The sequence below is a fragment of the Brassica napus genome, chromosome A10 (genome assembly GCF_020379485.1).
Source record: "Brassica napus cultivar Da-Ae chromosome A10, Da-Ae, whole genome shotgun sequence".
NCBI classification, from domain to species: Eukaryota; Viridiplantae; Streptophyta; class Magnoliopsida; order Brassicales; family Brassicaceae; genus Brassica; species Brassica napus.
This window is the reverse complement of record NC_063443.1, coordinates 7,436,453-7,461,231: the sequence shown is the minus strand read 5'-3', so window position 1 is coordinate 7,461,231 and position 24,779 is coordinate 7,436,453. Positions and strand designations below refer to the sequence as shown.

The following is a 24,779-nucleotide window of genomic DNA, read 5'->3' as shown; positions in this document are numbered from 1 at the left end:
CAGTTCCATCCGATTTGTTCTCTAAGATGCTTTGAGATCTTTTGTAAATAAGTTATGCAATTCTATAAGAACAAAGGATGTGTAATCATAACTTGACGACTATCATATAACACTGTGTCCACACGAAGTTAAAGTCTCATTCTATATATCCATCAAATGAATGTTTTTTTTTGTCAATCCATCAAATGAATGTTAAACCAGTTTTCCATGAATTCAAAGTTCGAATCGTATTTACCCCCAAATTTAAAGTTCAAAATCTATTCACACCCAAACCATGATCAAGTTCCGTTATTGTGTACCAATACATGTCTAACCATCAGATACAAATCAAAACCAAAATTAAACCAAGAAAATACCAAATTGAAGAAATTATTCTCACATCCCATATTCTCAATCTCACATCCCATCCGAAATAAAACGGCCCAAAACTTGAAAATCAAAAGGTCAAATCCACAAATCATCAAAACCATCGGAGATAAACTAATGTGGTTCTTCTCAAATTTTGATGATTTGGTAATTTTAAACCTTTGGTTTTCGAGTTTCAGGTTTTATTTCAGATAGCTGTAAGATTAGTTACTTTAATCAGATATTTTCCTGGTTTAATTTGATTTGGTAATTTTAACCCTTTGACTTTCGAGTTTCAGGTTTTATTTAAGATAGTTATAAAATAAGTTACTTTAGTCAGATATTTTCTTGGTTTAATTTGGAGTTTTATTGGTTTTTAATAATTATGCATGTATTGGTATACAGTAAACTGAAACTTAATCATTATCTGGATACAATTCAAGCATCTAATTTGGGGGTAAATATGATTCATGAAAGAGAAACAAAAAGTGGCGTTAATTGTATTTCTCTTATCAATACAAGAGTAACATTTAGGCTATATAAATGTCGTGCAGTTAAAAAGCAGGAGAAACACAGGAGAATTGGTCTGCAGTCCTATCTGCATTTTTTTATCTATTCATCACTAAAATACTGAACATAAATTAAATAATAAAAAATGTACTGAACTGCTTTGCAGATCAATTGTAATGTATAAACTGTTCTCCTGCAAACATAGCAAAAACGTAGGTGGCCAAAAACAGGTGCCCGATGGGTTATTTTCTCTCTTTTTTTCCTTTAAATACTACACCCAACTTCCTTACTTTTATATTAAACCATAAAATTATATTATATTTTTATAAATACTTATATATATATTTAATTGACATATTCATAAATTTAATATAATTTTTGTAAAAAGAATTTACACATTAATTTGTATTCTATAAAAAAAAAGGATTCAAAAATTCAAGGAGTATTTTAGTTAGTTCATTAAATAAAGAATAAAAAATTAGGATGTTAAAAATAACATATACATATTTATCTTCTATTTAACTAGTTTGAAATTTTTATATTTTTATATAAAATAGTTTGATGAATTCATGCACATTATTTGATATGACAATATATATTTAACTTGCATATATTTTACTTTAATTATTATTTTACAGTCACTTTCGGGTAAGAATTTCAGATATTTCGGATTACTTTGGATATTTCAGATAAAACTATCTAGATAGTTTCAGATAATTTCGGGTAGTTCAGATACATTATAATAATTTAGTTATCTCAATTATTTTCGGATACTTTTAACAGATCTTTATATTAAAAATATATATGTAGTTATATTATATGTATATATAATTAATATTGTTATATATTCGGGTACCCGTTCGGTTCTCGGTTCGGTTCCGGTTTGGTTCGGTTATTTCGAATATAGAAATATAGAAACCGTTCGGGTATTTGAGGGTTTTGGTCCGGATCCGGTTTTGGGTATTTCGGTTCGGTTCCAGTTGATTTTTCAGTTTCTTTTTTTTTTTGCCCAAGCCTATACAAAACCCATTCAGATACTGTTTTACATTTTGGACTTGGTACGAGTCAGTTTTTCGGTTCGGATTCGGTTTAAATTCAGGTTAAGGATTTTATGTCGAGTCCTAATTAATGTCTTTGGATCTTAATTAAATTTTAATTTGGACTATAAAATAATTAAAGGGAAAAAGAATACTCTTTGTCATTTTAATAAATTTTATATAATTTTTAAGTTATAATATATTTATTAGAATGATATTTTTTTTATTTTACGATTTTTTGGTGTGATTGTGTTTACTTTTTATATGATTTTAAAACTTTCTTTGTATTTATTAAATTAATAAAAAAATCATTGATAATAGTTTGTATTTTTGTTTTAGATATTTAATTTACAAAATTATTTTTAACATTTGGTTAAATACACTAATTCGATAAATTAGCTTAACCAATTAGATCTATATTTATTCTGCATTTGTTCTGCTTGATATGCGTTTTAGGTTTGATCTACATACCATTCGAAACCTTAGACTGTTTTTTCCACTTTATCAATAGTACACTGAGTAAAAATTAAATAATAATAATTAACCTGATTGGTAACATTTCAGCCGAACTTTGAGTAAAATTGTTTCTCCAAATATTTACTCCAAACAGACTATATATTCACACCCTTGATATATCATTCAACATTTCAAGATTTGATTATAATATTTAAACAATGGAACTTACTGAAATTAAAAGCATCTCCAATGTATTACTCCATATTTTACTCTAAAATGGTTCAACATCAAAATGGAGTAATGTTTTAGGGCATCTCTAATCTCACTTTATATTTTACTCCAAAATTGAGAAAATAAAGTGAAAAATAGAGTAATGAACAAAAAATAAAAGCATTACTCCATTTATAGAGTATCGTTTTAATTTTTTGTTCATCACTTTATTTTTCACTCTATTTTCTCAATTTTGGAGTAAAATATGAAATTAGGTTGAAGATGCTTTTACTTCAATGTATTACTTCATTTTCTACTTCAAAAATAATATATTTTGTTAATAATACCTTATACTTATAAAAAATTACTAATTAATCCCAACTATTTTATGTTTACAAAACTTATTTAAAATATAATTTATTTAAATTAAATATTTATTAAAAAGTACAAGAAATCATAAAATAAAATAAAAGATAATATATAAATTAGTTTAATAATGGCATTAGAATATTTTTATCACAGATGATCAACTAATACATTTCGTAATGAAACATAAGCTTCCTTCTCTTTGTGATTTCTAAATCAGACACTTTCATCTTTAGCATGGCGAATTACGCAGAAAATTAGAGAAAATGCTTACAAGAGATCTTTAGCATGGCGCAAGGAGTACCGTTAAGAATGGATCTCATAGGACTACTCAGGGTGATGCAGTCAGGCGTGAATCTTCATAAGGTAGGTAGAATTGTCGACTGTAATATCGTCTATATAATATTTCTCATGATTTGTAATAGCATAATTAACCAGACAAAAAAAAAAAAACACTTTCATCTTTAGCAGTTTCGACATATGGAAATAGAACTTCTTTTGCAAGTTCAGTTGGTGCATCGACATCATACTCATCCTTTATCATGTTATGTAAACTTTACATGTAGTTGAACATGTCCTTTCACAATAGTGAAAAGCAACTGTAGATCTTTTTATGTTATCTTTATTTTTAATTATAGTATATATATTTTATGTAAAATTATTAAATAATATAACATTTTGTTTAGTTATGTTATTGTATCATTTTAAAATATTATTTAAGTAAAAAATGAAAACATTAAAAATTTAAAGAACAATTTTTCACACATAAAACAAGTTTTAACACCAAAATGGAGTAATGGCTAGGATTGAAAATGAAGTATGATTGGAAAAGATTTTACTCCACAATAAATTTTGAAATAGAAAATGAAGTAAGGTTAGAGATGCCACTTTAAATATGATAAACAAAGACGCAATGCTCAAGCAAAAAAATAAAACACCACTAGCAAATAACATGTCCAACAAAATTAAAACAAAAAGGGTAACATATTTAAGAAGTAAAGACGAAGTCTGAACTTTGTAGCAAAAAAAAGAGATAAACCGTCGCAATTCAAAGACAACTTGAAAATTAAAGTAGATGCATCTAAGAATCAGCAATGGTGACCTCAACCTCAACACCAGGCTCAATGGTGATGGAAGTGATCTGCTTCACCACATCTGGGGAGCTGAAGAGATCGATCACACGCTTGTGTACACGGAGCTCAAATCTGTCCCATGTGTTGGTTCCTACAAATACATAACACAAAGATCTTAGGTGTTTACGTTTCTCCTTTATTATCATATGAAACTACAAAAACATAACAAAATCTAATGACAATCTAGCTAACAACACTGCAGAATTTTCAAAAAAAAAGAAAAGAAAAGGGAGATTTGATTACTGACCTTCACCACAAGGAGCCTTTCTTGTGGTAATCTTAAGAACTTTGGTTGGCATCCTCACTGGTCCTTTAACTCTCAATCTCTTGTCTTTGGCTCCACGGACCAAGTCGGTGCACACTAAACACCAGAACCCAACAGATAGATAAGTAATGAATTCACCATTTTAGTAGGTTCAGTGCCTATATTAATGACTAAACCAAGTACCAGAAAGCTATATATTTACATATTGCAGATAAACCCTATAATAGATCTAACTGAAATAATCAATCTTCAAGGCTAAATCGAGAAAAAGAATCTCACCCTTCTCAAGGTTTTTGACGTTCTTGGAGGAGAGAGTGATTCTAATCTTGTGAATCTGCTCTTGAGGCTCCTCAAATCCTGTCTTTCCTTGCTTCATCGGTGGTGCGTACGCCATAGCTTTCTTTAGCTAAACATAATATACATCCAAAACAAAGCAAACGAATCTTATTATATATCAACTCGAATCCCCTATAAAGAATAACCAAGAGGTCACAATCCATTTCTAGATAACAGTTTGAAAGAAAAAAATAATAAGAATACGTAGATAACATTGTAATAAGAGTATAAACCCTTGATGAAAAATATTACCAGAGAAGAAAGAAGACACGAGCCGCTGAGTTGATGAAGAAACTGGGCGACGAACCTTGAGGGAGAGAGATGATGTTAGGTTATAACTGAGAGACACCGAAACTAGGTTTTTATTTTGCTAATACCTAATGGGCTTTTAGGATTTTTACTTGAGCCTATATTAGAGAGCACGATTTAGCCCAATATAGATTCGTTGTGGTTTTTGTTATAAATAAAGACTGAAAAGTTAAACACACATAGAATATGTTGCTCGGAGTAGCCCAATATAGATTCGATTTAGCCCAATATAGGTTCGTACTTAGTAGCTTTCGTATCTCAGTCTCAGGTTTTACTTCAATTTTCAATCATGATAAATTTCATTATCCATTTGTGTCACTGAAATAAGGCCTGCAGGTTCGGATGGTTTGGTTTTCGAGTAGTTCGGTTTTGGTAAAATTTCACCGAATTGAACCGTAAAAATGTTCGGTTCGGTTTGGTTCTCGGGTAGTTCGGTTTCAAAATTATTTTACCAAATTTTTTTATTTTATGGTTAGTTTGGTTAAATTTTTGGTTTAAATTGAATAAATAAATAAAAATCGGTTATTTTGGTTCGGATTTTAGTTAATTCGGTTCAGTCATATCGGTTAGTTTGTTTTTTCGTTTCAGATTTCGGTTGATTTGATTCGGAATTTCAGGTAATATTGGTACTAATTGAAACTAAAATTTTTTTTTTAGAAAACGAACTAACCGATTACCAAACCATACCAAACCAAAAACCAAAATTTTAATTTTGTTACCGAAGCGAACCAAACTAACCAAAAACCTAAATTTTCGGTTTGGTTTGGTTCGGCAAGTTCAGTTTTGTTATGATAGTTTGGTTTGGTTCGGCAAGTTCGGTCTGGTTAAAAATCCCAGCAAAATGTTCTTGTATGTTTGACAAATAATCTAGCATTTAATCAGGATGGGCTGTGTGGATGGAAGGTATGGTTTCAAATAGGAGTGAATGTATTAATAAAATTGGATGATAAACTTTCGCAAAAAAATAAAAATTGGATGATGAACCTTGGTAAAGTGGTTGGCCTCATGTATCATAGCTTAGGGGTGGACATTCGGATCTCCGTACGGATTTGATTCGCAGCTCTTCGGTTTTCAAAGTTAAAGATTTCAGTCTTATTCAGGTACTTACAAATTTTGGTTCAGGTTCGGTTTGGATCTTTGCATGTTCGATTCGGATTCGGATAATCCGTTTAAATTATTATTTAAAAAATGTAAATTTATATTCTCTATGTTTCATAATAAGTGTCATTTTAGATTTTTAATTTTATTTTAAAATAAGTGTCATTCTACGATTCCTATGTAAATTTGTACATTAAATCTACTTTTTACCCTTTTGAGTAACCAATATATTTTTATTTAAATCATTCTCATTAAATTCATAATACATTAAATAAAAATATATTAGTCTATTATACAATTTTCTTAATCTCCGTGAAAAATGTCAAATTGACATTTATAATGAAACAGATGGAGTATATACTTAAAATTTCTAAAATATAAAAATAAAAATAATATAGAAAATATAGATTTAAATAATGTATACCAAAATGAATATATACTTTTACGTTAGTAAACATCAAACTTTGATTTTTAAGAAATTTAAACTTAAATTAATGAAAATCAGTAAAAATATATATAATTTTTAAATACAATAAAATAGCTTTTTTGAATAGTCTTTAAAATTTAGTTACCGACTATAGTCATATACTACGAGGAGTCAACACCAACAAATCATCATTAGATTCCACATGTGTCAAATGTTGCCAAGCTTCCTCCTTATTTTCATTTGTGTCAATGTAAGTCATGTTCTTTCCCTGGACGCAACGTCATCGACAAAAATAAAATAAAATAAAAAATAAAAATGTACATGTCAGCATATGTTTATCAATTTTGACAAGCTTCCTTCTTATTTGTTCAATTATTAATAATTGAGGCTAGCTACATGTCAACACATATTTAGAAGAAACTGATAAATACAGCGGCGATAAAAATACAGAAAAGGTCAGTAGCGACAGACAGTCGCCGGCAGAAGCTGTATAACGACGCTTCACTTAGATTTCTTTTTGTTTTGTTTGTTAATTTTTTTGTCGCAAAAATAATAAGGCAACTTAGTTAGAGCATGACTAGATAGCGGTTGAGAATACAAATGCTTGAATTTACAGATGCTAGTGGTTCCAATTTCAAACGTTATTAGAGCTCCGATTGGCATTGAAATTGAAATGGCTTAGTGATTTTACTTGTTTTGCTTGTGTGGACGTTTGGTTAGTTAGTCTTATAAATTGGTTTGGTTTATATACCTCATTATTAGTGCTTTAAAAGGAGGCAGTAAGGCTTCAGAATGGTGATGTGGATTGTCTATGTGCTAGCCAAAGTGAACTTGGTAGAGTGAGCATCTGCTGTTAAGCTCTGCCAGTTAGTGTTATCTTGACTCATGTCGGATCTAGGTTTTTTTTGTTGAACGTCGTTGCTTAGACTTTCAAGGCAACCTTTGATGCAGTCTCTACTATCTGCTTAGATGAATGATTCTTTGTTTGTCTTACGAGATGAAATAACTTTCTTTTCCTGCATAAGCATTTGTTAAATCTTTTTCGTGTCTCTCCTTTTGACTCGTTTATGGCTTCAACTTTATTCGACTCTAAGTTATTATCGTTACTTTTACATTCTAATGCTAGCAAACATATGTGTTTGAGTACTAATTGTCTTTATTTCCATGTTTTGTTTTTTTTTTATGTGGACTAATCGTTTCAGATCTATCAATCTATTAAAGAAAATTGTAACTCGTGAACTTTCAATTCTTTAAATAAAATTACAATTTAGCAACAAAAAAATCAATTTATAATTATTTGCTGCTATTAGCTTAACCTTCAAATTAGTCAAGTCTCTTCTAGTAATCCCCGATGAAAATACAAGATGCATTGTTGTATTGATCTCCTACCGATGAAATAATTTAGTAGGATAGGCATTATCTCCCAAATGAGTGACAACTGAGAATTTATATTTCCCATACGGGTCTGGCTTAATGACCAATGACATGCGTAGTACTCCCAAATATATGACACTAGGTGATAATTTTGTTATTTATAAAATAAGAAGACATTAGATCTATTTAATGTAGACATCAATTTGGTTTTAGATTGGATTTTTTGGACTTTTCATTGGTCACAACTTATGTGTAGAGGTTTAGGATATATGAGTCATTATCAACTTATCGCAGCCATTATAGAAGAATGCTTAGGTTTTGCATTTAGGTTTTGAGTAAGAAAGATGGAAGACATGTCTTATATAGGTCTAAAAACCCTAATGCAAATTACGTTGATCGCTTTCAAAAAATTAATGACATATATTTGTGTCTTGCTCAGCACAATCGATGTATATATTGCCATAAACCAAAGTTTTGAAATATATGCAAATCCCCTATCATCAATCAATCTTGCCAATCACTCAATGTAGCAAAATCGATTTAAAAAAACAGAGCTTAGTGTTTCTTTCGGTATAATAACAAACCAATTTTGAATTTTGGTTTAAAAGTGTTAACCATAATAATAGGGAAAGTTCTGATTTTGAAAACGATTTTTATTATACCGAATGAAAGCGTTAAACCATAACAGAGCTTAGCGTTAAAACCATAACCATAATAATATGGAAAGCTCGAGAATATAGTGTTTCTTTATTATATCGGAAAAAAATTTCATCATTAATATAATATATATATATATATACATATATCTATTTATCTATCTATATAAATATAAATATAAATATATATAAAGTAGAGTTTCTATTCTTCTTAGGCCATCCACGTCATCCGCCAGTTAGGAAAGTCGAGCAAGGAAACGGCGCCACGTGTCCATGTTCTGCGCTTCATTAAGTCTCCGCGTGATGGGCTTCAATCGTTTGACGTTATTAGGGTTTTGGACTTTGTCATTTTTCCAGGCCGACGAGCCTTCCGCCCTAATCTTCTCCTTTACGCCGTCTCATCTTCAGGGTTCATCCTCTCTCTACGATCTATCGCGACGTCTGATCTTCATCTTCATCACCTAAGCGGTTCCTGTTACGGATTCTTCATATTGAATCCCTTATTAATTCAATCAACACCGATATAGTCTTGAATGCAAGATGTTCTTCAGCTAGGCGGTTTGTCAGGGAATATAAAAAGGTAATCATTCTTCATCTTTGAAACCATCTTATCAATCTGTTCAAACAACAAAATAAATTTTTTTTTTTGAGAGAGGGTTAACTCCAGAGCTTTTCGTGTGGGTTGATATGCTCTTGATGAACACTTTAATCAAAATTTTTGGAGATGATTTCGTGTACGTTTGTTGATTGTGTTTCTATCTGTTCATGTTTTGCAGGAGCCTTGATAGTCTCCGTTTTCCTTCTTCGCCTTCACCATCAATCATTGCAGCTCCTCTGGCCGGTTAGTTTTCTTCTTCTCCTAGTGGAGAAAAATATGATCTATTATTCATATATCTTTAGATTCTAATTCGATTAGATTACATTCTACGCTAGATTGAGAAACTCGAGTTGGTCTTATAGAGGAGCAGTTGGGGTTTCTTCAGTTGGTTCAAAGTATATGGCTGCTTCAATCTCAACAAGTCTCATTCTCACTGTTAGATCCTAGGCAGTATTAGTATGCAGCAGCGGTATTATCTCAGTTTCTAAGCTCTTTCTTATATGCAAAACGTGAACCTTTTTTCCTTTGATCTCTAATTGCTTCTCTGTCTCTTCAAAGAAAATCTTGATTTTTGTTTCTTTGCATTTTTCTGATAATCATTCTGAATCTTGATATAGATATATAGAGACTTGAAAGTCTTACGAGATATTTTAGAAGTGATCATAACACACTAGGTAACTGAAAATCTATTTATTCATCGCTTTATCATACTTCTTGACTCATGTTCATAGTGTTATACTTCGGCTTGATCTGCAAAGAAGTAGCAAAGGTCGTTCCTGCTCAGGTTTGTTTATCTCCTTTACAAGATCTATAGTTCATGTGCTGGATACAATTGGTAGTATAAGGTATTCTCTTTATCTTTTCTTTCTAGACCTTGGCTGATCAAGAACTGACGGAGACCATGCAGAAGCTTCTCATTGTAATGCAAAGACTAGATGACAAGATTGGTCTAATGCTTGAATCAGACGGCGAGCTCTTCAACAAAAGGTTTCTCTTAAAAAGGGGCAAACTACGCAAGTATCTATGATACCTCTTCTTTGTGACTCATAGTTTTTGGGACAAAAGATACTTGATGAGACAAATCGAAAAGTACGGATACCTCTTCTCTGCTTTTTCTGAGCAACTTGTAGTATATCTCTCAAACTTCCTTCTCTCAAAATTGGTTTCAGGTATATCCGCTGACATATACACATCAAGAGTATCCAACTTCCTCAACTACACACCCTTCATGTATTTCCGCTCACAGGAGCAGGTACAAAGCTTTAGATCAAATTGTCAGAATAAGTAGTGAGGAAATGTGAATTTATGTGGTGTACATTTATAATGTTTTTCTGTAAGCATAACTGTGTAAGTTCTCTGTAGTGGCCGTCTCTGCCGCTTCAGTTAATTACTTATGTTGCGTTATATAGGTCAAAAAGCTTGGGAGAGTTCCATTGATAAACTGTGCTAAAACCAGCATGTCCTCCAAACTGATATCTGGTGACAGGGACTTCTTTGCCAATTTGGTATGCTTTCATTTCTCATTCCTTTGTTCGCAAAGCATTAGTGTTGTGAGTTGTGTTATTAATTCCTATGTTTACTCTCTATGTAGTCTGGGGGACTCTTTTCTACATACATCTCTTATAGAATTTCCTTCTAAATTGTGGGATCCGTTTATAATTTCTTGCAATTCTGGCTGATTACTCCATGTTTCTGAACTGTTATAATCATGTTTTTTCTTCAAGGTTGTGGATGCTGTTCTATCAGTGAAGATGACAAATCAGCGAGGGGAGATAAAGTACCCTATCAAGGTCTGTTTATTCTCTTCTGTCAAAGTTTAAAAATAGCATCTGAAGTCAGGATGATATTTTAATCGTTAAACATTTTCTGCTTACTTACCTTATAGGGGATCAATATTCTGAAAGCTCATGGACAAAGTGCGCGAGACAGCTATTTGTTGAAAGGATATGCGCTCAATACTGGCAGCGCTGCCCAGGGATGCCATTAAGAGTGTCTCCAGCCAAGATTGCTTGCCTTGACTTCAATCTTCAGAAGACAAAAATGCAGCTGGGTGTCCAAGTTGTTGTTAACGATCCACGAGAACTTGAAAAAATCCGTCAAAAGTATTTTTTTTTTACTGTTTTCCTTCATCTGCAATTGGTTTGTTAAGCTCTGGCTCAAACTTGATGTAATCTTTTATACAAATAAGTATGGATAGAGGTGTAATAGTAGAAATTCTGAAGCTCAAAGCCTCTGTTTTTGTATAAATGTGTAATATTCATATTCTCTGAACTAAGTTGAAGCTGGCCTTGGACTGCTTTGATTTCTTGAGTATCTTTTGTGTGCTTCTCAGTTTCTGCTTCACAATCTTGACATCAGAAGTGGTGTGTGCAAAGACTATATGTAGAAAACATTTGCTCAAAACATAAGAGAGAGAGAGAGAAACTTAATGTTAACTGTTAAATCTAGGGAAAACGGCATGTCTAATATGACTAAGGTGATGATTGTTTCTGGTTTTTGTTTTAGTTTTTGGTTTTTGTTTTCTCAAAAACCATTTTTTCTCCAATCAAGTTTTAGATTTTAGTTTTAGTTTTTGTAAAAACCATTTGATTTCCCAATCAATTTTTTTAACAAATAGATTCCCTAAAATTTAGGGAAACTAGTTTTTCAAAGTTTTAAACAATTTATGAATAAAAACCAAAAACCAACTTTTGTGGGTTTTTAAAGGAAAAAACGAATTTGTTTCTTTTTGTACATAAAATATCATTTAAATAATAATGTAAAATAATTATTTGTATTTTATATCTGTAAAATAATTTAGGTATTTATATATAGTATAAGTAATTGCAAAGAATTAGTTATCTATTTCTATAAATAAAATTATTGAATAATTATAACAATTATTAGACACATTCAAAATAACTAAAATTATAAAAAATAGAAAATGTTTTAGTAACTAAAAATATTATAGTAATTTAAGAAAAATAGCAATTCAAGATTAAAAAAAATAAAAGTAATTTATAAAGAAAATTTATACATAGTTTCAAAATTTTAATATTTTAATTTTGCATAATTTATAGATATTTGTATTTTTTGTTCTAATATAATACTTAAAATAAAATAATTTTAAAACATTTTAATGTATTTTTATTTTTAATTAAAAATCACTGTTTTTGATAGATTTTTTTTGTAATTTCTATATATGTTATTGCTATTTTTTGCTTAAAGAATGTCCCAATCATCTTTTAAAAAACTAAAAATACTGCAAAATTAAAAACCAAAACCAAAAGCTAGAAACCAAAATCAAAAACTGAAAACCAAAACAAAAACTTAAAAATCAAAAACCAAAATCTAAAAACTAAAACCAAAATCTAAAAACCAAAAACTAAAACTAAAAACTAGTTCAAACAATCAGCACCTAAATATTACCATAACTTAGATATATCAACATGTAAATAAATTTTGAATTTCTTAAAAATTCAGATATCATACATTTTGTTTAAAATTTTGTTATATTTTTACATATTAAAGTTTTGATATTTCTTGATTAAAATGGATTGTTTAAAACTTTATAGTTAAAACTACTATTGAATGATAAAAAGATTTTGATAAATACTATTTTGAATATTTTGACATGCTTAAGGAAATGTATTGAAAATGCTCTTTTAAGTTATTTTTAATTTATTTTTATTATTTTGACATATATAGTTTTAGCGTTTTATGATTTTTTTTCTTTTTGTTAGTTTTTTCCGATAATTTATTATATTTTTTATTTGATTTTGAAATTACTTTTTTTTTAATAAAAGTAACATTTAAGAAAACAACAAGGATATCAATTTGACACTTTTATTGGTAATTTTTATTATTTATTAGTATAAATGATATGTTATTATTTATTACAAATGATGGGCTATTTTTTTTGTCTATGTAGAGTAGACATTCTTAGAACCTTTAAATCAACTAGATCTTTTTTCCGCGCTACGCGCGGATTATGTCCTTTAAATTTATGTTTTAAATCATTTTCAAACATTTGAGAATATAAAAATATTATTCTGAAGTATGTGCAACCGCAAAGAGTTGAAATATCATAATATGTATTGGGTGTCTTTCAAGCAAGTTAATTTTTTGAAAAAATAGTATTTTAAAATTTGGATTTAAGCAAAACGATATTAATTTCTAGAATAACTTTAAAAAATATATTTAGGCATTCAAAAAAATATTTTTTTAAAGGTGTCACTACTGCATGCCAATTATTTAAACACTAAAAGAAATTTATTAATGTTGTTTCTGTACCTAATATCCAAAATTGTATGACATTCTCTTAAACCAAAATCTCTATTCTAAGTATTTCTCTCACTTAAAAAAGGTTATTTTCACATTATTTGAAATACGAAAATGCTTCGCAGTAGCTTAGTAGTATCACTATCACCAACTCAATGTTTAATGATATATAGATAATTAACTAAAATCTTGGTTGTTCTTAAGAAATGTGCTTATGATTCAATTTTTGGTACATTACTTGTTTTGATGATCTAATAAAAAGGATAAAACCTATTTAATATATATATATATGTATATATTGATAATTTATTGTATTTTATTATTCATTATGAACAATTTTACTTTCCATTTACTAGATATTCTATTTTTCTCTAAAAATAGTTTTGTGTATAAAATATGAAACAATATTTAGCGATAAGTTTGGATTATAAACGTTTAGTCAGCAAATTGTTCTATCTTAAAATAAAATTTCAAACTTAAAATAAATATACCTAAATTCAATAATTTTGAATGCTGCTTTTTTGGTTTATGATAAAAACTAAATGGGAAAATTTGGAGAAATATACTACAGTAAAATTTTAATTTGAAAACTACACCATTGTGTAAATTTTTTTTGAAAAATACACTTATGTATATATAAATTTACTAAATTGTCCAATCTGAATATTTCAAAATTCCTAATTTATTTTGTATTTAAAGTAAGGTTTTAGAAAGAAAAATTTTTTTTTAAAAAGAAATATTTATCTTAAACTATTTATCTTTATCTACAAAATATATTATTTTAATATTTATTCTATAGTTTCACAGATTCTTCATTTTTCCTCTCATTTCATTAAGAAATTTGCTAATTCATGAATCAGATTTCAGTTTCTAATTCTGCTTCTATTTTATTCTGAAAAATACTTCTCTTTTTTTTTCGTTTAGTAAAATTATGCTGCATATAGCTAGAGGTTTTGGAAAAGAGAAAAAAATCATTATTTTTTGTTTTTATAATATAATTGTTATTTTATGATTTTAAAAGATTAAATAACATATATTTATCTAAACATACAAATTTATCTTAAACATAAATAATTATAACAATAATATCATTTTTAGTTTGGAGTATATTTTAATTATTGAAATATCTAATATGGATAAAAATGTCAACTCACATTGAATAAAGTTTATTTTTCAAAAAATAAATAGAAGGTGTAATTTTCAATTTTCAAACTATTAATAGAGTAATTTACAAATTATCCCAAACTAAATCTGCCCTTTGTACTCATTTCATTTTATTAAATATATTTGAATTACACAAGTAATAACTAATATTTCATTTGCATTTCTAATAAACCAAAAAAATAAATATATATATATATATATATATAATTTCTGGTTTACAAATAAATATTAGTCTTGAATATTAATATTTTAAAATTAGTATATATATATATATTTATAAATTTTAAAATGTTAATTAGAATTGGATTAAAGACTGTTATTACTAAAATAGTTTTATATAATAATTTTCAAATTACTAATTATTTATATTATATTTGTTTTACATTATAAAAAATTTAAGTAAGATAATTTATGAAAATGATAAGTTTAAATAAAATTAAATACTTATGCATCTAAATAACTAATTTATCTAAACAAATTATTTCCAACATGTTTTAGATATAGGACATATGTGTAGAAATTATAATGAAAATAATAATTGTTAACATTTAAAAAATGAACATTAATCTTGTAATGGTATTTAAAAAATTTATACTTTTGTTAAAAACTGTGTAATCTTAACTGTTATACTTTTCCAATTTTATGATTTTTTTAATTGTTTTCAAAATATTTGGATTTCTTACATTGGTAAGAGATGATCTATATTCTTTTTGTCTCTAGTTAAACAATTTCTTGAAATTAAAAATTTTATGTTGAATTTTCAGATATGATATCAATTATTTTTATATTATTTTATTTGTCAATTTAAATTTTGTTATTGATTTTCATTTTTATTCAAAAAATAATTCTCATAAACCTATTGAAAAAGTAAAACCTGCGGAACTCTTAACATCACATCTATAATAGTTGACTTGGCCTAAAAATTCTAATAGTTGTTTGAGATTAATAGGATTAGGTCATGATGTAGTTGCTTTAACCTTCATTGAGTATATGGATATTCTTTTAGAAACTAAGAATACTAAAAGCAGGAACATTAGTAAAGACTGAATGGCGTCACTAAATATTTGTTTCTATGAGTTCTAAAACATGTTTTATTAAAATCACTTGTGTGATTGTATCCATCCTCACTCAGTGGTTGTTAACTCTTAAATTGATCTTCAAATATAGTTTAGAACTTCTAAACGTATCCATCATATCCTCCATTAGCTAAATTGATATTAACTTTTTTTTTCAAAAACCTTTATTAGTTTAACTGTTAATGGAACATTGGTGGTTTTAAATTATAATGAATACATTTGATGGGATATAACCTCGAGTTTGGAAATCATATTATGTTTTAAAATATTTTTTTAACATAGATGTTTTACATTTATGTAGTCTATATTCTTCAAATCTTGCATAATTTAAAATTTTGCATTTTAAGAAATATTTTCTGTTGATTATATCATATCATGAATTTTCAAATGTTTAGTATATGTTAAGTGAATTAATTTTCAAAGATTTTTAATTTGTTATTGTATCTTATTTTATATTGATACATATTTATTTTGATGTTGTTAGTTTACCATATTTTTTTTTTAATTTTCATTTTTTGAAAGAAATATATTTTTGAATTTTTATATTTTAAAATATTTAATAAGATACTGATTTTGTATATTTTTATTGATAATTTTAAATTCTATGTGAAAACAAATATATTCGAATGATTTCAAGTATATACGATTTTATATATGGACTTCAAATGATTTGAAGTATATACGACACGGACTGAATTTTCTTTTCTTGGTGATCTTCGAACACTGACTCTTGCACCACTCTCAGTCCATGAATACCACGGCATTCCATTAGTTTGAAATACATCTTCGGACTCGTTCAAGCTTTCTTCAAATCCTAAAAGAGGTCATATAAAAATATAAAAACCAACGCGCCAAATCATGAAAGATCTCAATTTAGTTCGTACCAAATTCAATGGACCCACTGTATCTTCTTCTGATTTCTTGTGGCGCTATGGAACAGAAACACCTCAGAGGAGTCTGGAGAAACTTGCTGTTTAAGAAAGCACGTTTTGTCTTCATTTATTGTCAGCCAAAAGTGGTCTTAGCAAATGATATGCTCACAGATCCTGCAGGCTGATTATAAGTGAGTGTTGAAGCTGCGTTGTCATCTTTTCTCTTCTTTGTCCCAGCCAATGTGAACCCGCTTGCCGATGTCGTGGTATGAGATAAATCTGTGTACGGAAACTCGCTTCAAGTAGTCACTTGAGATATCTCCGATAGCGTATGGAAAAAGATTTATGTCTCGGCTTCCTTCGAAAACAATGAACCAAATCACTAATGAGGAACTGGGGTTTTGAAGCATCAGTGTATTCCGGTCTATTTGTAGCTTTGATACAATAAATATTGTTGAGGGTAGCTTGTTGTATTACATACCTGTTGGGTTGGTAACTTGTTTAGATTTGCAAGCTCTTTGATTGTTCTTCATAATTTCACCATTTTCTTGAAAACCAAGTTATATCTTTTCTTTTATACCTTATTTTCTCCTGCAAAACAAATATTATGATCTCCCAAGTCTCAACACATAATCACAGAGACACAAATTTATACAGATCTTATGAAAATCGATTGAAACCATCGTTGAAGTTCTCCACAGTACTTAGCATCCATTTCATTGTTAGGAGGAAACTTAGTTAATGTCGATGTATCACAAGCATAAGGTTTTGTGTTAAACTAATATAATAATAGCAAAGCCACAAAGAAGACCAAAACACTGTAAGTTTAAAGTTTTGGGTTCTTTTTTCTTTACCTCTTACATGAGAGCATAAGAGACAGTTCCTCGTTTGTCTGGATCAACAGATAATATATTCTCCTGAAGATCAGCTGATGTTATCGGAAACTCCTTGATGTTAATAGATTCTCAGACAACGGTCATATTGATGTTGTGGTCTAAACACTTAGTTTGAGAATGAAGCTTGTTATTTTCCCAGAATTCTTCATCTGGTGAACCCAAGAGTTTATACAGTATGTGAAGTTGTTTAATCTACACAGAATAAACACACAAAAAAACTCATTAAAAACTCTATCTGAAATGAGTAATTATGATATATCGATTTGGTCCCTTTCTCACCTCTGTTCTTCCTTTTAAGAAGTGGTCTTCCGGTAAAAATCTCTACGAAAACACAGCCGACACTCCGAAGATCAACTGAGACACTGTAACACATAATGAATCAAAGATTTTTGGATTTAAAACAATTTCGTCTTATTATTTTGAACCCAAACAAAACAAAAAGAACTAAAAAGTGAGAATGAATGATTTAAGAAACAGCACAACCAAATCAGAAAAGCCACAAACAGAAACGAAAGTGTTGAAGACGCTCCCACAGTGATACAACATTCTTTGACTCTCCAACATCGTCATCTTGCTCTTGATTTGCTTGTACAACAGTTCCATGTCGTAAAGAGAGTAGTGAGTTGTCTTGAATATTGGAATCAAATCTTAGGGAAGCAAATAATCTTATCTGAAATTAGTTTTCATACCTGCTCGTACATGAGAAGCAGTTCTAAACCCACTAAGCATGTCCCCCTTCCGCTGTGTTTTTTGCTTCCCACAAATGAATCAAACGGAAACGCAGCCCCAAGTAACTAAGCCAGGGGGGACATCTTTAAGAAATTGAGCGATTGGAGCCTTACCGGTCGGATTTGTCGATTTGGTCGCCATTGCCTGATGTGCTTTGATGGGTTTCGTGAATTTTGCGAGGAGAAGAGATTCATTGGGTTTATATAAGGTGGAGAACAGAGGGATTTGGAATGGTGGAATAGCCTACATTGAATGATTAAATTAGAGGTTTAATGAAAAAGAATGATGGAAACTGTCGTTACTGATCAGAAAAACAGAAGGTAGAAAAACGTTAGAACTTCTTCGAAGAGAACGATGAAGGTGGAAGGGGAGGATCTGTGTTTGAAAGCCTTTACTGGCTGGGTCAACAAATGGCTCGTTTACAAAGTGGACCAAAATTGTGCGTGAAATATAAAATTATGTGGCAGATAAGAACATCCTGATTGGTGGATTAAATTAAATGACGTGGACACTCTATTCTTTTAGCATATATTCCTTTTAGTATAGGATAGATTCTATTTTATATATTAGGTAGGTCTGCGCTATGTGCGGGATGTTGATTGTCGTGTCATGTATGCAATCATATTATTGTATATTTTCATAAAATTAAACTTGGTAACCATATAAAAAAGAATTATTTTTTAAATTTAATTTTCATTTATGTTGGTCGGAGTTTGAGAAGACATGAAAAAATAATATTTAATTGGATTTTTTTTTTCTTTTTTGTTCTTACGAATTTTTTGGTATTTTTTTTTTTAAAAATAGTTAACTCCTGTGTTACAGCCTTTTGTTTTTCTTTTTCAAGTTGCAATCGAAGGTATGCCATGTGGATTTTTTTCCTTTCCCAAATTGTAATAGAATCTATGGTTTGTTTCATTTGAAATTTGATTTATTGTTTGCAATTAATTAATGTTTCTTTTTCAGCAGCTATCATCAAAACTGCGAAAACCACATATATTTGTCATCTTCCGGTAACTGAATAGCTCAAAAAGTGTGAATTTTTACATTGTAAATCTGAGTCCTCAGGTGGAGATTGAGGTGTTTGATTCTCAAATGATACAGAAAATAGAGAATGTGATTTTAGGAGCTCCTATATGGTGGATATGCTTTGTTATTCTTTTCTCCTTTTTGCTATTTTACTTAGTCTTTTTGAGCTGAAAGAAAACCAAAAATACGAAATGTGATTTTAGATTATGTTACTTCAAGAATAAGTAGCAAAAAAATTTTAAGAACAAAAAAAGAAAGAAAAATCTATTTAAGATATTATTTTAAACTCCGACCAACATAAATAAAAAAATAAATTTTACAAATAATTCTTTTTTTTATATGTGGTTACCAAGTTCAATTTTACGAAAAAACCTACAATAATATAGTTACATAGATCACACGACAAAATTATGAAAATCTACAATAATATAATTGTGTACTTTAAATACATTTACATTTTATATTATCTGGGTCAAATATATTAATTAAATAACTAATATTACATAAATAATTTTATAATAATTATACATTTTAACTCAAACAAATTTTAATAATAATCTACTGTAAAAACTAAATTTAGTAAAAACATGAAATAATCTACTTAAGTATATAAAATTAAAGGAAAAAATATGTGAATTTAATTTACAAGTTTGTTTCTTCTAACAAAAATGAAAAAAAAGAATCTCACGGGTTTTTTTATGGTCATCCAACTCTAAAAAATCATAAGAAATGATGTAATGCCACATCCAATTCTTAATATATGATTAAAACATATATTATTTAATAAAAGAAAATCATCTTAAACCTTTTAATAAAAAAAATCATATTTTGAAAAATAACAAGTAATATTTATTTTGAAAAATTATAACTAAATTTTCAGATAACATGGTTCAGTTAATCTTCAAATACAATAATAACATGTACAAAATTTATATTTTTAAATAATAATAATTCATATTAAATATTTACTCTAACTACTTAAATTATTTGTTAATTTTCATCCCACCCGTAGGCCGGCCCTAGTATATATATATATTACATTGAAGATTATTATCATCATAAAGCAAAGTTTGTTTCCCAAGAGTCTGGTACACCATTTCATGGAACGACCCTCTTTGGAGCAGCTTCTCTAACTCTTGCTTACTCAAAACGATTTTATTCTCATAACACTCACGTTCTTATTGTCATCACCATCAGTGTTGCTGGTTCTTTCACCAGTATGATCGGCTACACCTTCTCTTAGTAATCTTGCGTCTTCTTCCACCTCAGGATCCGCAAACATTACTTTCTTGGTCTTACATTGAAGATTATCATCATCAGAAAGCAAAGTTTGTTTCTCAAGAGTCTGGTAGACCATTTCATGGAATGACCATCCTTGGGGCAGCTTCTCTAACTCTTGCTTACTCACAACGATCTTCATTCTCATAACACTCACGTTCTTATTGTCATCACTATCAGTGTTTCTGGTTCTTTCACCAGTGTGATCGGCTACATACACCTTCTCTTAGCTAGTAATCTTGGGTTTCTTTTACCTCAGGATCCACAAACATTACTTTCTTGGTCTTTTTTTTTTTTCGTTGTTGTAGGAACAAGATAGTAGAGATGACCAGAGATAAGCTTAACATCAGGAAGAAGATGACAAGCACTGTTGTTGTCCAAGAGAGTGTGGCCAGAGAACTGCGTAAGGATGTGATGCATTGTGAACACCTTTTCATAACCCTCCACTTCGATACAACTTTTCAAAATTTTGAAAACTCAAAAATCTACGTGAAACATAAGAGTATCGACGATGTAAAACGTTTGTTATAGCTTTTAATCAAAATAAGAAACAAAATTGTAAGGTGCTCTATTAAAGAAACACGTCAACATAAGTTCTTCTAAATGAACGTGAGAGTGCCACGTGGCGAAGGTAGTGTGAATACATTAAAGCCAATGCATGCCTTTTAATATATAAGAGATTATCATAAATTTGTCTCTGTTTTGAAAATTTACAAAGACATTGAGCCCTAAAATATATTTGAGATAGATTACATCTCTCTGACAAAACCTATCAAATAGACAGAATTACTTGGTACATATCAAGTGATGTCGGCTCAACTGAGCTAAGTTCGGCGTAAAGTTAAGCTGACTTAGGAGAGAAAATGAAAGATGACATGTATAATAGGGAGACACCTAGAACCGAGAAAGACATTCAAAAATTTACATAAAATTTCGACACAAGAGGTAGGTTTTACATTGTTATTTGTGTTGCTGAAATATTCATCTTTTAAACAAACTCGATCAATCACCTTGTCGTCTCATTATTTTATTTTTTAACGCTGAATTTTATTATTAAGCCTTTTAGGCAAAGAGTTCTTAACAATGCATGGGAACTATCAAAATAAATGTAGAAAATGGATACAATAGTAGGGATCCAAAGTAACAACACACATCTATTTTGCGTATGGATGACTAAATACTTTTCATATAAAAGCTCTATATTTCTTCTAGAACAGTTGAATCTCAAGAGAGATAATATTCGTATTAATCCAAAAATACCACGCTTCAGACTGAATTGAGAACGATTGCCACTCTCGTTCCATTCATAATGCCTTTCGAAGTAACCATAGTTTGCAGCAAGAACTTCATCACCATCAAATAAAGAACCATCAACGATTAAAGCCGGTAAAACCTGTCGCCACCATCCAGAGTAGATCTGTCAATTATCTTTTCTAAATTGTTCAATTGAACCAAAAATTTTGTCTTACCAAATCCATTGGAAAAAACATACAAAAAACAATAATTTTTTTTTCTTGCGAGATTTAAAATAAATTGGTAATCAAACAACCAAAGTGACCGGAAGTAACGCAAATCAAAGAAAAAGAAATAAAACTAATCAAACAATCCGGTGTCGGAACTATAGAAACCTATGGCCATTAGTTTAAAACTATTAAAATATCTCTCTTTTTCTCTTGATGGCTAGAGTTTTTGTTCGAATCGTCTCTTTATCTATTCAATAAATGTCTTTCAAATAATTCACCATCAAATATCTTCGTACTTCCGGTACGTGCTGAATTTTAAGAAACAAAAAATAAATTTGATGAAAATTAAATGGAGCATGTGCAGATACGATCTGAAATTCTGGACACAGCAAAAATGTGCTATTTTGGAAGGGGTTTTAACTGCTCGTCCACCCCGTACATATTCTTGATAAGTTCTTGGGTAATAGTAAAAACACGATATCTTTATAATATAATTTGTCTTAATCAAATTAACTCTAACATTGTTACAATATTATGTGGTAAACACACATCAGTTTTGACGTGTAGAAAAGAAAAACATGCACAAGGTGGTCGCGCGTAATAATTCATTAACAATAATTTTATTTTATATAATCGTTCGCTAGTAACTTAGATTTGTAATAAGCGCCAAAGTATTACTAGTCGTCGTTGCAAGTTCCTCAACAACCTTCGTTACCTTCTTCTTAGTTTCTTTATTCACTTTTATCTCTTCGAACCCGTCCGTACAAGTCCCTTCGTCCGTCAATGCCGCGCTCACCCATGTCCTGACGTTCGTCATATGCTCAGGCACAGAGTCACCATCTCGTAGAGTCTTCATCTCTGTGATCGCTTGCTTCAGCTCAACAATTGTGTCCCTCATCTCCTCAAGGCAGTCCCTGAGGATAAGCTTCTCCGGTAACATTTTATTCTTTCGTCCGGCTGCGGATTTCTGAGACTTTTTGAGAAGCTTAGAGATGACGGAAGCTGCTTCTTTTGCGGAATTCACGTTGAGCTTGAGCGCTGTGGTGCATAGCTTTATCGGGTCGGATTTGATGGTAGATGAGTATGAGGATAAGGACTTGTAGCATTTGTCAGGGTATGTTGTCGAATTGCATGCTGTCTTCACGAACATTTTGTGGTTTTTGGAGTAGGATGGTGAAGTGTCTGCTGTTATTTGTGTGTTTGCTGATGCGAGGAAAACGAAGACGAGCGTTAGAGAGTACAAAAACTGCGACATTTTGATAACTACTGCTTCCTTTTGTGTTTAGGGTTCGTCTTTCGGGTGTGAACAAATGTATAGGGAAGAATTCTGAAACTATGTTGTATCTCATGGGTAATATATATACAACACACATGTACATTTTCTTTCAAAATGAAGGAAGTAATATATCTCTTTTTTTTTTATTAACGAGAATATGGTTAATTATCTTATCTCGATCTGTCATGTTTGGTGTCTTTATGAAACAGAAAAATCTTATTATGTATGTGTATATGTATACGTAACTTTTTTTTAAAGTGACAAGAAATCGTATAATATATCATGGTCAACTTCATTATGAATTAGATATATAATATAAATAATGTATGTAAGCAATAAAGATGATACCGTTGTGATTATGTTTTTCCTTGATATGGTTAATTAGTATGTACTCAGCCGGGTAATTAATATGATTAAGGCTCGACTGTTGTTCACATTTGTATATGCATTTTAAGATCTAACTTTATTATATCCATATTGATTGATACTAATTAACTACACCGTTCTGAGTCTGCTAGGACAAATTAACGATAACTCCATCCCATTTTCAGCTATTTTTTAATTAAGCTATACATAGATGACAATATCGTACAAAATGGTTATTTCACCATTTTTATTATGCTATAATTCTACAAACTAGTCGAATCATATTTTAGTCATATGGCCGTTTTAAACTATATGTTGGTCATATGCCAATTTCTAATTAAAGGTAATTTGATGTGTTAAAATTTTGATAAAGCATCAGCTAAATGCATATATTACACTTTTGGGTTCAATCGAGACTTTGTTAGTATACTTTAATTTTACACATTAACTAAACAACCATACTTTAAAGTTACTTTGAGCAACTATATATCTACCCTTTTTTTTACAATAGACTCTAAACTAAGTAACTGAACCAACCTGTTTTCAAAGCCAAAACCTGAGGTGTAGAATTGACATATAAAATAGTTGAAGGTGTAGAATCGACATATAAAATAGCTGAAAGAAAACTTCTTGCTCTTAATTCAAGCTTGTCTGCAATTGTATTTTGTGCCTTTTATAGTGTATCTACCATTGTGGTTGTTTTATTTGTTTTTGGGAAATTGCACCCTATAGCCATAAAAAAATGGGTTTTAGTAATTAAAACTCCCAACTAAAGATTTATCGTAAATCAAACCCTTAACTATTTATGTTGTATTTAAACCCCCCCCAACTTTGATTCCGTTAGCACGCGGAACCCTCCGTTTACGGTGTCGTGATTTATAGACAGAAACCGTTAATCCATAACGCTGCGTTTCATTTAAGAGATAAAACAACAAGTCTTTCTCCCCCAAAGAAGACTATCTTAGTGCCATCATCATCATCTGATCCATCGCTCTCCACATAATCATCACCGTAAAAATCAAACTCCTCACCATCATCCTGTTCTTCCTCTTCTTCTCCAACTTCTCCAAGGAGTACATCCTCAAGATATGGGTCATCTTCTCTAACCACATACAGATTCAAAGATTCTACCTCTACTGAACCTCTAATCATCTCTTCAACGTCACTATCACCATACAATTCCTTACGATTCTCGCCAACTACTCCATTTTGGAAGTAAGAAAACATACTCATATTTTCTGAAAACCCTGCAT

The 24,779-nt window shown here is 29.9% G+C and overlaps 3 protein-coding genes and 1 long non-coding RNA gene across 15 annotated transcripts; 1 reads left to right on the top strand and 3 right to left on the bottom strand.

Annotated features, from left to right (window-relative positions):
• Positions 1–3,841: 3,841 nt before the first annotated feature.
• LOC106405973 (40S ribosomal protein S20-1-like) lies at positions 3,842–5,049 on the bottom strand. 2 transcript variants are annotated; one of them, XM_013846542.3, is made up of 4 exons: positions 4,911–5,049; positions 4,602–4,728; positions 4,305–4,418; positions 3,842–4,148 (listed from the first exon to the last, which is right to left on the bottom strand). In XM_013846542.3, exons 2-4 carry the CDS (start codon positions 4,714–4,716, stop codon positions 4,006–4,008), a joined length of 372 nt encoding a protein of 123 aa, XP_013701996.1. In that variant the 5' UTR covers positions 4,717–4,728; positions 4,911–5,049; the 3' UTR covers positions 3,842–4,005. The 2 variants fall into 2 exon arrangements, with proteins under 2 accessions (XP_013701996.1, XP_022575982.1); XM_022720261.2 differs by having other exon boundaries at positions 4,872–4,987.
• A 3,682-nt stretch (positions 5,050–8,731) lies between these two features.
• On the top strand, positions 8,732–11,433 carry LOC106402698 (T-complex protein 1 subunit alpha). 11 transcript variants are annotated; one of them, XR_007317112.1, is made up of 10 exons: positions 8,825–9,102; positions 9,299–9,363; positions 9,456–9,589; positions 9,738–9,794; positions 9,879–9,904; positions 9,992–10,209; positions 10,290–10,372; positions 10,530–10,625; positions 10,845–10,910; positions 11,006–11,433. XR_007317112.1 is itself a non-coding variant. In XM_048742731.1 (7 exons), exons 4-7 carry the CDS (start codon positions 10,349–10,351, stop codon positions 11,105–11,107), a joined length of 288 nt encoding a protein of 95 aa, XP_048598688.1. In that variant the 5' UTR covers positions 9,374–9,589; positions 9,852–9,904; positions 9,992–10,209; positions 10,290–10,348; the 3' UTR covers positions 11,108–11,433. The 11 variants fall into 11 exon arrangements, 4 of the variants coding, with proteins under 4 accessions (XP_013698937.1, XP_048598688.1, XP_022575986.2 ...); XR_001280785.3 differs by lacking the exon at positions 9,738–9,794 and having other exon boundaries at positions 8,732–9,102; positions 9,852–9,904; XR_001280784.3 differs by having other exon boundaries at positions 8,827–9,102; positions 9,738–9,904.
• A 4,752-nt stretch (positions 11,434–16,185) lies between these two features.
• Positions 16,186–18,508, bottom strand: LOC106356927. Its single transcript, XR_007317110.1, has 5 exons — positions 17,668–18,508; positions 17,347–17,580; positions 16,974–17,083; positions 16,505–16,850; positions 16,186–16,434 (listed from the first exon to the last, which is right to left on the bottom strand). It is a non-coding gene; the product is annotated as an uncharacterized LOC106356927 (long non-coding RNA).
• A 3,856-nt stretch (positions 18,509–22,364) lies between these two features.
• On the bottom strand, positions 22,365–23,863 carry LOC106405348 (pectinesterase inhibitor 4). Its single transcript, XM_013845907.3, has one exon. It carries the CDS (start codon positions 23,137–23,139, stop codon positions 22,525–22,527), a length of 615 nt encoding a protein of 204 aa, XP_013701361.1. The 5' UTR covers positions 23,140–23,863; the 3' UTR covers positions 22,365–22,524.
• Between the last annotated feature and the right edge of the window lie 916 nt (positions 23,864–24,779).